This window comes from Miniopterus natalensis, chromosome 21, assembly GCF_054644295.1.
Source record: "Miniopterus natalensis isolate mMinNat1 chromosome 21, mMinNat1.hap1, whole genome shotgun sequence".
NCBI classification, from domain to species: domain Eukaryota; kingdom Metazoa; phylum Chordata; class Mammalia; order Chiroptera; family Miniopteridae; genus Miniopterus; species Miniopterus natalensis.
In genome coordinates, this window is record NC_142101.1 from 4,676,988 (window position 1) to 4,689,663 (window position 12,676).

A 12,676-nucleotide genomic window follows, 5' to 3' on the forward strand; every position below is an offset into this window, starting at 1 on the left:
CACACACGCAGCTCTAGCATGTTACCTGGGGAAAGACCTGAGGCCCAGGCCCACTGCTGTGTGAGGGGAAGGGAACAAAAAAGAGAAAAAGTGTGAGAAATGAGAGATAAGTAGAGAAAAGGGACAGAGGACACAGAGGAGAAACAGAACAGAGGATCGCTGGGCCAGAGGCCAGGGTGGCCAGGACCAAGGTGGCTGCTTGCGTGTCCTGTCAGGTGGGAGGAGGCCCTGAATCCGGGAAGCTGCGACCCAGCCAGCGGCCGGGCAGCTGGGTGTCGTGCCAGAGCTGGGCGCCTGGGCCCTTACCCATTCCTTCACCACTCAGTTCAACTGGAGGCGGTTTTCTGTGTTCATCTGGTGTTTTTTGAAGATAAAATTTTACATAAATATGCAAAACCACATTAATTATTTCCTAATATCATTTTTGTTGGGACAGATTTGCATTTCTGAGCTAGTATTATAGCAGAGCTGACTGTGCTTAAACTCATTGAGGAAACAGTAGGGTTTTGCTCTCTGTAGCTGTTCCTTCCCAGTGACCATGTCTCCTTTAGCCTCCCACTGGACTCATCTCCCTTCCCGGCTCCCTTCTTCTGGACTCTCCTGCCACCAGTGTTCTCCACAACGGAGGCAGCAGTGAACTCCGTCATGACAATGCGGACTCTGGTACTTTGGTTGGTTCCCTTTGGTTTTGATATTGGTGCTTCCTAATGTCAGAAGCTCTTCCTGGGGCCTACAGGGCTGAGGGGCCCACCCCTCGCTCACCCAGCTCATCCACCTCTTACCGCCTTTGAACAGAGGGAGCTCATTCTTGCTAATGGACTTGACCTCTGCGGCCCCAGGGCCCGAGGCGGCGCCCAGACCTCTGCCTGCAGCTCTCCTCCCTGCACGCAGGGCTCCTCCCTCACTGCCCAGGCCTCTGCTGCAGAGGTGTTTCCTTGAGAACTTCCCACATCCGTCTCACACCCACCCACCCACGTCACTCCTAATACAGTTGTGTTCATAGCACTTCACTCATTTTCCACTGACACAATATAATTGTTTATTTGTTCCTTTATTGTCCATCTTCTCCACTGAGATATTTTTGTCCTCGGGTATGTCCCAGTGCCCAGAACAATGTCATGTGGGTAGTGGGTGCGCAATAAATATTAATGAAGAATGAATGACCAGCATAGAGTATTGATAGTGATTAAATTAATAAGGAAAATCCATTGTGGAAATAAGGAAATTAAGAACAGGAGCTGAGCCCGGCGGGCATGGCTCAGCGGTTGAGCGTTGACCTAGGATCCAGACGATTGGGGTTCGATTCCCAGTCAGGGCACATGCCTGAGTTGCGGGCTGCAGCCGATCAATGACTCTCTCATCATTGATGTTTCTATATCTCTTTCTCCATCTCCTTTCCTCTCTCTGAAGTCAATAAAGATATATTTTTTTAAAAAAAGAACAGGCTCTGAGAAGCCATAAATATAAGCTCTTGAGATTAATCTCTCAGTAGTTTCCCGTAATACTGTCTTTGGATAAACATTGTCATGGAACATGACATAGTTATAAAAATATTCTCACAAAAAATTATAGAGATAAAAATATAAAAGAAAATTGATATTAAATAAAAATTCGAAAAACCATGATTGGAAATGGAATTAAAAACATGCAGATGCTTTACCAACCCTGAAAATGTGAAAGATAATAAATCTTTGTTAACAATAAGAGTAATAATTCTGGTGCTTACTGAAATCTTAATAGGTAATTTTACTTTCTAAAAAAAATCCAATGGAGAAGCCTGGCAGACACTGATTTCAGCTGATCAGAGTCGATACCAGGGATAACCGGATGAATGACGTGGCGTGGCTCCTGAAGGGATGCAGCGAGAACAAAGCCATCTCAGCCCCGCAGGGCTGCCAAAGACTGTGCAACCCTAACCTAACCACATGGAAACTATGAGACGAGCCCAAATAGAGGTTGGGTTCTACAAACCATTGACCTGTTCTTCTAACAGATGCCAGTAACATCCAAGACAAAAAGAGGCCAAGGACCTATTTTAGATCAAAGAAGACTAAAAGGAAAGGACAACTTGGATTAGACCCTGGATCATTAAAAATTTCCTGCTAATGATGTTATTGGAACAACTGGTAGAACTTGAATGTGGATGATGTATTTAGATAATGGGATTGTGTCAGTGTCAGATTTCCTAACCATGATTCCGGGTCTTTGTTCTAAGGAGACCTATGCTCAGGTATTTAGGCACGAAGGGCCATGGTACCTGTAATTTACTCTCAAATGGTTATGCAAATAACAATAACATACAGAGAGACATTGAAAGAGAGAAAGCAAATGTGGCAAAATCCTAACAATTGGTGCTCTGGGATGCATTCTTTATCCAATTTTCTTAAGGTTTAAAAATTTGCAAAATAAAGAACTTAAAAAAATGACCACCATCAACAAAAAACCCCAGGCAACCCAATTCAAAATGGGCAAAGGACTCGAATAGACATTTCTCCAAAGAAGATACACAAATGGCCAGTAAGCACAGGAAAGGATGCTCAACATCACTGATTGTTAGGGATACGCAAATCAAAACCACAAAAAATATCTCCCCACACCCATTAGGATGGCTTATCTAAAAAAAACAAAAAACAAATAGATTGTATATATTATGTATCTATATATAATCAGTGTTAATTTCCTTATTTTGGCCACAATTGTATTGTGGCTATGTAAGCAAATGTTCCAGTTTTTAGGAAATATATAGTAGTCAGAGATAATGGGGCCTAATGTTCACAACTTACCCTCAAATAGTCTAGATAATATGTGTGTGTGTGTGTGTGTGTGTGTGTGTGTGGAGAGAGAGAGAGAGAGAGAGAGGGGGAGAAAGAAGGCAAACGTGGTAAAATATTAACATTTGAGGAAATCTGGGTGAAGGGTATGTGAGAATTTTTGTATTCTTGCAACTTTTATGTAAGTCTAAAAATTACATAAATTTAGATAAAACATTAAAACAACAACAAAGGGCAAGTGGAGCCCAGGCAGTTTCTGGTGGAGGTCCGAGGACAGCGACCCCGCAAGAGGTGCAGAGGGGAAAACAGCATGTAGAAACAGAAGGATTAGACTTTATCCTGAAAACTTTGGCACCTTCCAAACCAAACACACAGATGGACATAATTGTGTTTCCCCAAAGTACCTTGTACCCAAATCTCCTCTGAAAATACAATAAATTGAGCACGGAAATCCTGCTCGATGCTCCTGCTCTGTTCTTTGTTATCTTTATCTGAGATAGTGATTGCCCGGAAGCTGTTTAAAGTAGTGATAACCTTATTAATGAATTACAGGAATTCCTTTAGGCTTGAGACACTAACACCATGAACTCTACCTGACACCCCGTTGAGAAAGAAATCTCCCGTGGCCTACGTGGTCAGTGGCCAAACCGCAAAGGACAGTGAGATGAGAACAGATGTCTCCTTCCGTGAACTGGCCAACTGAACTATTACCCCACTTAACTGCCTGCACTTTTGTCTGCATAAACCAAATAGAAACATTACTTTGGCTTCTTATAGATTTCTCCTGCTTCCTAAATGTTATCTTCCTGCCTCACCTGGATGACAGCAGTCAATGAGAATACAGGTCTCGAAAATGCAGGGTTTCCTTTAAACAAAACAAAACGAGTATTAGTAGAACTGTGAGCGCATGTGCCACTGCCAATATCTAATGATTCTAAAAACTACTATTGAATGCTCAAACTGTTGACTTTTATTAATGTACACGCAGCACTGGGCTACGTTTTGTGAACCTCGGAAAAGAAGCAAAACACGAGATCCCGTTGGCTGTGGCAAGAGCCGCGCCAGGCGTCAGACAGGCGGTGTCAGCAGCCTCGGACTTGGGTTCCGGCTGAGAAGCAATTCAGAGCCAAGACTCAAACTATACGACAGAGTTTATCTAGAAAGTCACAGCCACGGGAGAAGTGAGCCTTAGAAGAAATGGACTCAGCAAACAACTTATAGAGGCAAAAGAAGGGCCCTTGGAGCTTAGGAGAGAGGAAGGATTAAGGTAAGAGCCTGGGAGGAGAGGAGGGGAGGGAGAGGCCCTGGGTCCTTTGTCCTAAGGGCTTTTAAGGACCGTGATTTTAGGGGAGGTCCCAGGGGAGAACCTCAGTAGAAAATTCATCAGCTTTCCAGGTGTGTTCTTTCAGGGTTGTGGTCTCCACTGATTGGTTGGTGCCGGAGCAGGGGTCATTAGTCAGTGCAGCTGGTCCTGAGGTCAGCTATGACATCACTTGTCTGGTATTACTGCTTTCCTGGGCCCAGAGCTGAAACGCAACTGAGGCCTAGATGTTATCCCTTGGGGTTCATGCTTAAGGGTTATGACTGCACACTAAATGTATCTGAAACTATAAATTGCAAAGGAGTGCCTGGCACCCAGCCCACATAGTCCTAGTAGGACTAGCAGAGTGGATGTCACGTCCCCCAACCACCAGGCCCTGTGCAGTGAGTGCAGGGCTATAAATAGGAAATGACAGATAGTTTACAGTATACACTAGACGTACTTAAGCAAGATGATACTGAAGAAATAAGGGAACAGGAACATATGTAAATAGAATGTGAACGTTACGTGTAAACAACAGAGCAAATACATCTTGTGGATGGAAACTGGGGGAGAAACTTCTGTAGACTGGCAGGAGGGTGCGGCAGAGAGTATCAGCTTTGGTTTCAGATACACTGGGATTCAAGTCCTGGCTCTTCCACTAGCTGCTGGAAACTGGGCAAGTTGTCTAACTCCCCCAAATCTCATTTCCCTGCATCTACTATGAAGCTACTAGCTTGTGCAGTTGTGAATAGTATTAACTATGTTAGGACATGGTTAACATCCCATTGTGTTACTGGTATGTCTGTCTTCCTCAATGGATTGAGAGCTGCTCACAAAAGGAATTGAGTCTTAATGGTCTTCTTTTTTTTTTTTTTTAAATATATCTTTATTGATTTCAGAGAGAGGAAGGGAGGGGGAGAGAAACATCAATGATGAGAGAGTTGTCATTGATCGTCTGCCTCCTGCACACCCCCTGTGGGGGATCAAGCCCACAACCCAGGCATGTGCCCTGACCGGGAATTGAACTGTGATCTCCTGGATCATTCATAGGTTGGTGCTCAACAGCTGGGCCATGCTCAGCCGGGCTTAATGGTCTTGCTATTTTGAATTTCTAGTACAGTGTCTGACTCGTGGTGGATTCTTAGTAAATGTTGAAATAATAAGAATCATGGAAATTGTACATGTAGATAATAATACTAGCTTAATATGAAGGGAGTGCTTACTTTGTGCCCTGCTCTGTGCTAGGAGCATTTCATGGGCCATCTTATTTAATTGTCCTAACAATCCTGACTGTAGGTGTGATCATCCCATGCCAGAGGGGAGGATACTGAGGCTTAAAAACCTCCCCCGTTTCCAGGGCGAGTAAACAGCAGAACCCAGGGGCTACTCCGAACCAGCAAAGTGGAGAACTGCTCTTGCTCCTGTATTAGCCGAGGAAAATTCCATGGACCAATAGGAGTTTCAGAAGCTGAGTACCAAAAAGGGCGAGAATTCATGAAAGGGGTGAGAGCATTCCTGCACCAGTGACTGCTGTGATGTGAGACAGAGGTGGGGCAGGGGTTTGAAGGACGAGCATCTGAGGGGCATGCTGGGTGGGTTATGGGGCTCCTGCTGTGGGCATGTGAGCACTGAGGATGAAGCAGGGGCTCCATCGGAGTTCCTGGCAGCTGGATTGGAAGTGCTGGGGCCCAGAAGCCTAGAGATGGATGGCCCAGCAGTTGAGGCTAAGGATGGCATGGGGTAGAGTCAGAAAGTGCTTTTGGGAGGGAGCTAAAGGAAAAGCCACTAGATTGGGCAACAGGATGCAGACACTCTTAACAAGAGAAGAAAATGTAGCAATGCAAAGGCCACTTAATTAGCTGGTTGTTGGCGTCAATTCAAGTCAGTGAGGAGACTGTATTCAGTGCAAACAGCTCAACTGTGATACAGCACAGCTGCGGAAAGCCTCAGCAGTGTTATAGCTCAATTGTGGAACAGCATGGCTGAGGCTCTGCTCAGCTCCAGCCCCCCCCCCCCCCCCAGGACTGCTCTACTCCACCCTAGCGTGGCAAGCAGTTATCTGTGCCTCCGCTCCAGCTGGGAAAAGCTAGCTTCAATGGAAAGGAAAGTGTGCTCTGTGGGCCACCAGAGAGCGGACTTATATATAGAAAAGGCCCAGCCCCTGGTCCCTGATAGGTCCATCCCCATGCAAATCCACAGCCTGGGCACTGCCCTGACCGGGAATCAAACCCTGACCTCCTGGATCCTAGGTCGATGCTCAACCACTGAGCCCCACCTGGCTGGGCGAGGGCAGTTAGTGCAGGCTTCTCCCTAAAGGTGGCTTGAGTGGGAGGCCCATTTAGCAATAGCTGCTAGGCCCTGTTTATAAATTTGAGCCCAGTTAGCCGCCAGCAGCCCTTCTCAGCAGGTACATTCGTTCTTGCGGTCAAAATCTGATGACTAATGAATTTAAACGATGTCATGAGTCAATCAAAGACTTTATGTTCAGAGGGTGTATTTCACTGGCTTGTTCCTCATGTTTTCTACTGGTTCAGGACTCACGCTCCTTGAATATTCTTTGAAAATTGCTGTTTTATTATGAGAATTATTCCAAAGTGGGTCCCAGGTCCTCAATTTTAGCTAGCAGCAGAAACAGGGACGGCTGTTGTCCTCTCCAGGCTAACACATCAGATACATCCAGCTCCCACCGTCCCAGGTCCTCTTCCCGGACTTCAAAAGGCCGGCCTGGTTCTAGCTTTAACCTTTCGTCCAATTCTAGCTTTCCTCTCCATCCCCGAATATTAAATTTATAATCATGTCGTATGCCTTTCATCGTAATGCTGCTTAGATTCATGTCTTCTCAATTTCCACTTTTTCCTTTCTCAACCTTTTTTTCCCCTGCAGTGTCCCCTAATGTTTCCACTTGCAACCCAGTGCCAAATTAATAACCAGCCGGTATTGAGGGTACCACTTACCTCACTTATCTCCGTTGTCAAGAGCTCTCAATAGCTCTCCTCTGAGTGTCAGAGCGAGTTAAAGCCCTAGATCTGATATTAAAGGTTTTCCTTGGCCCAGTCCTTTCCGAGGGCCACCAGCGGGGATGGTCCTTGGCGCCACGCTCAGCTCAGCCCCCCGCTTTCCAGGGCGGCCCGTCCCCAGCCTCGGGCTGGAGCTGCGCCTCTCGGTGAGACCGGGTCCGAGTCCCGCGTCCCACGCGAAGCTCTCCTCGGCCCGTGACTCCGGCCCGGATGTCCTCTAGCTCCTGGGGACCCCGCCTAACCCTGAATTATGTTACCCGTTAGCGGCTCCTCTCGGAGGGTGGGACCCCGTTTCTGGAGGAACTTCCGCAGTAGGGAGCCCAGGACCCCTCCCCAGGGAAGCTAAAGTGGAGGGATGGTGAAGGAGGTGTCCCGGCCTGGCCCGCTGGCCGGTCCCCAGCGCCTCCCGCTCTTCCACCGGGGCCGGGCGCGCGGGTCCGACCCCCACGCCGCCAGGCGGCCTCGGGGGCGCCCGGCCCACCGTCCCGGGACACACCTGCGCCCCGGCGCGGCCCCGACCCGAGACGCCGCGCGGAGCCCGCGGCCGGTGCCGCCTCCCGTCCCGCGGCGGCCGTCCGGGGGGAGCCGGGGGCGCTCGGGACTCGCCGCCCCGCGCCCGGCGCCGAGGTCCAGCCCGGGGGCGCGGGCGCCCCGCCCCTCGCGAGGGCTCGGGGGGCAGGGCGCGCCCCGGCGCGGGCGGGCGGCCCCCGCCCCTGCCCTCCCCCGCCGGGGAGGGGCGCCGAGGGGCGTCGGGTTACAGCCCGCCTCCGGCCTCGGGAGCGGGCGCGGGGTAGCGGGCCGCAGTCGGGACCATGCGCGCGGCGGGCTGCGGGGGCCGGGCCGCGTGGGCGCGCGCCTTGCTGCCGCTGCTGCTGCTGGCGGGGCCCGGGGGCTGCCTGCGCCGCCGGGAGCTCTTCCCCTTCGGGCCGCCTCGCGGGGACCTGGAGCTGGGGCCCGGCGACGACCGCGTCTCCCCCGCGCTGCCGCTGGGCACGGCGCTGCGCTTCTTCGACAAATCCGACATCGCCTCGGTCTATGTGAGTGCGCCCCGGGCGGGGCGGCCGCGGGGGCCGGGGGCCGGGGCCGGGGCCGGGGGCCGGCGTCGGGGGCGTCGGGGGCGGAGACCCGCCGCCGGTCGCCCGCGCGGGGCGCGCTCGGCGTCTCCGAGACCGGTGCGCTCCCGCCCTGGCCCCCGACGTCCCCAAGGAGCTCGCGGGCTGGGGAGCTCGCCCGTCTGCGAGGCCCTGGGTGCACCCTGCTGCCTCCGGGACCCCGAGACCGGGACCCCGAGACCGGGACCCCGAGCGGAGAGTTCTCCCTGGTGGCTGTGCGAGACATCGCGGCCGGGAAGTTGGTCTCGCCATTGTCCGAGCCTTTGGGGACCGGACACCGGCGCGGTGGGGCCCGGCGCGGGTGCTCTGCGGGGCAGTGGCCAGAGCTGGGGCGCAGCGCCGGGGAAGGAAGGGGCCGCCGGGCGCGGGCACTGCCCGCACCGCTGCGCCGGGCTCCGCGCCTGTCCCGGCGGCGGTTCTGCTCTCTGCTGAGCTCGTCGCAGCCCAGAGTTCAGGCCGGGGAAGCAGGGCTCCCCGGTGACCCAGTTTCCTGTAAGCGAGCACTGTCACCATGGGGCCCCAGATCTGGAGCGGGGCCAGGCGACCCCCAGCTCTCTGAAGCCCGCTCCGAACGGGCCGGGGCGCTCTGGTGCGGGCCAGGCCTCCGGTGGCGCCGCCTGCCCCCGCGCGCCATGTGGATCTCATAGAAAGCTGTGCGCGCTCCAAGGGGGGCCCTCGGCGGCCGCCGCCCGGCCGGGAGTGGCTGTGTCCCCCGACGGTGCCTTCGGCCACACCCACGTGGAGCTCTCGCTTTGCCTGAAACGACCGAGACCCGCGGGGACAGTCGCCTAGCAGTTGACTGCGCTGACCTTGGGTCGCTGGTGAAGCCTAGAAGACCCTTTTTAGAGCAGTGTTTTAAAATGCATAAAATAAAATCCAGGGGATGGCCAAGGAAAGCAATTATGTTGAAATACAGATAAAAATATTAGAACAAAATTTTTGTGAATTTATATGTGCACTTCTTTTTGACCACAGTAAATAGCGAGATGCAGCAGTGGGTCCAACAGTGGGTCAGGTAATTACCAAAAGGCCAGGCTCATGAGGTCTGTAAGCATTGGAGACACCTGCAGTGACTGTGAGTGACAGAATCTCTGTGACTTCTGCCAGTGGCTAGGCCATTGAGTGCTGCTACTGCTCTGCATTGTTGGCTCTGTGCACAATGGAAGGAAATGCTAAATATCGGGTTCCTGAAAAAAGTGATATTCCTTTTTCCAAGTTAACAGGCCCACTGAATTGTATTCATGAGCCCCCTTGGGGGTCACTGGCCCCACGTTAAAAACCCTGGTGTTAAATATGGGGACCTCCTTTACTCATGGCATCAGACTAACCACACTGCATTCTAAAGACCTGGAAAATCTATTGCTAAAAAGTGATTCCTGTCAAACAATACCTTTGGGTCTGTTTGGGTTTAATTGGCATTTTGAAGACAAAGATTCCCAGAGCTCACTATGGATCTTATATCTGTGCTACAGTTGGGTTCTCAGGGAACTGACTCGGAGATGCAGCTTAGCAGGCAGATGATTTCATTAGGGGTGCTCCTCAGATCCACACCTCTGGAAGGAGGGGACTAAAGAGGGTTGACAGAGGGGAAACACAGCTGCAATAGTCCCAACAAAGGTCTCGGCGAGCCCCCAGTTTGCTCTGAAGGTGGGATGACCTTTCAAAGCTGTCTCATGTCTGAATGAGAGGGCTGGGGCTCTGGGCCATTACAGTGATCTGATCAGTCACTGGATAAGGGCTGCCCTGGAAAGAGGTGTGACCCTGGGTGACCGCTGCATTCTCAGGAGGTGACCCCACCCAGCATGCACCACTCTGTAGATGTGTAGATGCTCTCTGAGCCAATAGAAAAATCCTCATGTGGCCCTGCCTGAGAAACTGAATTGACAGAATGTGTGAGTATGAACCAGATGCTCTAGACTGCTCTGGGCACTAGACTAGGAGGAGGGAAGAAAGAAAACAATCATTGGATGAGTATGTGTCAGGGACATAATAGTTTTACAGTGCTTAATCCCCAAAACAATTCCCCTGTTTTTTCAGATGAAGAAATAGTAATAACAGTTAGTAATTGCCCAAGACCATACCACCAGTTAAATGCCCAAACTAGGATTCCTCCCAAGTCTGTGTCTGATTCATGAAGCTTTCAAGCATCAGGCCCCAAACATGTGGAAATGGACAGAGGGGTTGTTGTGGGCTAGGGAAGACTTTAGAGAGGAGGTTACATTTAAGACTTGAAAGACAGGTTCAATTTCAGTGGGTGGAGGGGGGATGGAGAGGCTGTTCCAGGTGGGAGGGACTGCAGGGGCAAGTGCAGAGGATGGGACCAAGCTTGGCATGTGCTGGGGGAGTGAGGAATGGGATCCGACTGGAGCTGAGGGTTTCCACTGGAATAAATAGGAGGTTTCTGCCAGGATAGGTGGTGGGATTGGGAGATAGAATGTATCAGTTAGCTTTCGCTGCGTAAGAAACAACCAGAAAACCTCATTGAAGAAACAACCAGAAAACCTCATTGGCATGTAACAACAAGCCTTATTGCTTCATTGCCTAGAAGCAGCAGGGTGGACTGATCCACGGTGGCTTTGGCAGGGCCAACTGGGATGATTTGATTCTGCTCCATGGGTCTCTCATCCTCCAGAGCTGTTTTGTCTACTATGGTAGCCATTAGACATATGTAGCTATTTAAAATTGGATAAATTAAATACAGTTTCAGCCTTTCAGTAACACATTTCAGATGTTCAATCCCCTCCTGTGACTAGTGGTTACTATCTTGGACAATGCTGCTATGGAACGTTTCCATCACCACTAAAAATCCTACAGGGTGGCGCTGCTTCAAAGGGTCAGCTTAAGCGTGTCTTTCATGGGGTCTGTCAGAGCCCAGAGAGTAAACAGAAATGCATAAGTGCTTTTCAAGCCTCTGCTTGGGTCATGTCTCCTAATATCTCATGGACTAAAGCAAGTCACATGGCTGAGCCGATGAGGCAGTGGGTGAGGTGGTTCCCCCACCCATAGTGGCAACGGGCACAGATCCAGGGAGAGGTGAGGCTGTGGGGCCAAGCGATGGAAAACACTGCGTGGAGGGTCATGAAGCATGGCTAGAGGACGGTGGTTGGGGGTAAGCTGTCTGTAGCTGGACACGAGGCATGCCTGTCTTTAGTTAGTAAGTCGGGCAGTGGTTTGCAAGATAGCATGGACAATCAGGGAGAGTTTGGGCGCAGGAAAATCAGTCCCATACATTGCTGATTTATCCGGACATGTGGGATGAGGGCTTACAGGAAGGGGGGCAAGGAGAGAACAGGGCAACCCTGAGAGGTGATCTAAGATGCACCAACAGGATTTCTGACCAGTCACACATAAGGTGTGAGGAGAAGGTGGGGTTGGGGATGGGGGTGCAGCCAGTAGGCCTCCAAGCAAGCATTCAGGCTGGGGAGGAACATGGGAGCCCCGAGAAGCTGGTTTACTGGACTGGGGTAGTGAGAAACAAGCTGAGCTGGGTTTACAGCCCTTTAGTAATGATCTAAGGTAGCAGTTCTCAAAGTGTGGTCTGGGGACCCCTGGGTGTCCTGGAGACTTGTTTAAGAAATTCACAGGGTCAGAACTCTTTTCTAATAATACTAAAATGTTACTTGCTTTTTATGTCCCATGTTCTCATGTGTATGCAGTGGAGGTCACCAGAGGCTGCATGACCTGAGATACCACTCCCAACAGATCACATGAGTCCAGTGGCCTTCCATTAACCCAGATATCACATTGATGTAAATGTAAAACAATGACACTTCTTTCTCCAAGTACTTTTGAATTTTATTTTTGAAAAAAAATAATGATATTTATGTTAGCATCGAATGAGTTCATATTACTTAAGTTTTATAAATATTTACACTTTTCTTGGTTTTAATTCCTGACATGATAAATATTGGACATGATAAATATTGACCTATATAACCAAATAATAAATACAAGCTTTTGGAGGGTCTGGAATAATTTTTAAGAGTGTAAAGGATCCTAAGTCCAAAATGTTTGAGAGCTGCTGATCTAATGGCCGTAGTCTGAGAGCTGTTCAAAGGCAGGAGAAGGAAATGTTCATGGCAGGGTGGAGGGCCATCCTGTGGGCCGTGGCAGACTTCCCTCAGAAGGTCTGGTTCTCCCCATACAGTGACCTCTAATTTTTGGATGATGTCTCAGTACAGTCCCAGCAGTGAAGCAGTCCCAGTGGGGAGCATTCTTTGCTCCCCACTCTGGGTAATGAGTGCGGAATGGACCAGTCTGTAAATGTAGCCAACCGGTGCACTGACCCCCTGGGCTCACATGAGCTCTGCGGCCTTGGCCAACGAACGGACCTCCCTGGGCAAGAGTTCTTCAGAAATATAATGAGGTTGTACAGAAGAATAAAACATTTTCCCTTTTTGACTAGAATTTTATCATCTCAGTTTATTTTTTTAAATTTTATTTTTGTTTAAAATATTACAGATGTCCCTTTTT

At 50.3% G+C, this 12,676-nt stretch overlaps 1 protein-coding gene across 1 annotated transcript in view; it reads left to right on the forward strand.

The window, feature by feature from the left end:
- Window positions 1-7,903: 7,903 nt before the first annotated feature.
- Window positions 7,904-12,676, forward strand: part of NID1 (nidogen 1) — a 72,257-nt gene continuing 67,484 nt past the window's right edge. Inside the window, exon 1 of the mRNA XM_087828888.1 lies at window positions 7,904-8,128. Within this exon, the coding sequence (XP_087685014.1) occupies window positions 7,904-8,128 (225 nt within the window). The remainder of the gene's footprint in view (window positions 8,129-12,676) is intronic.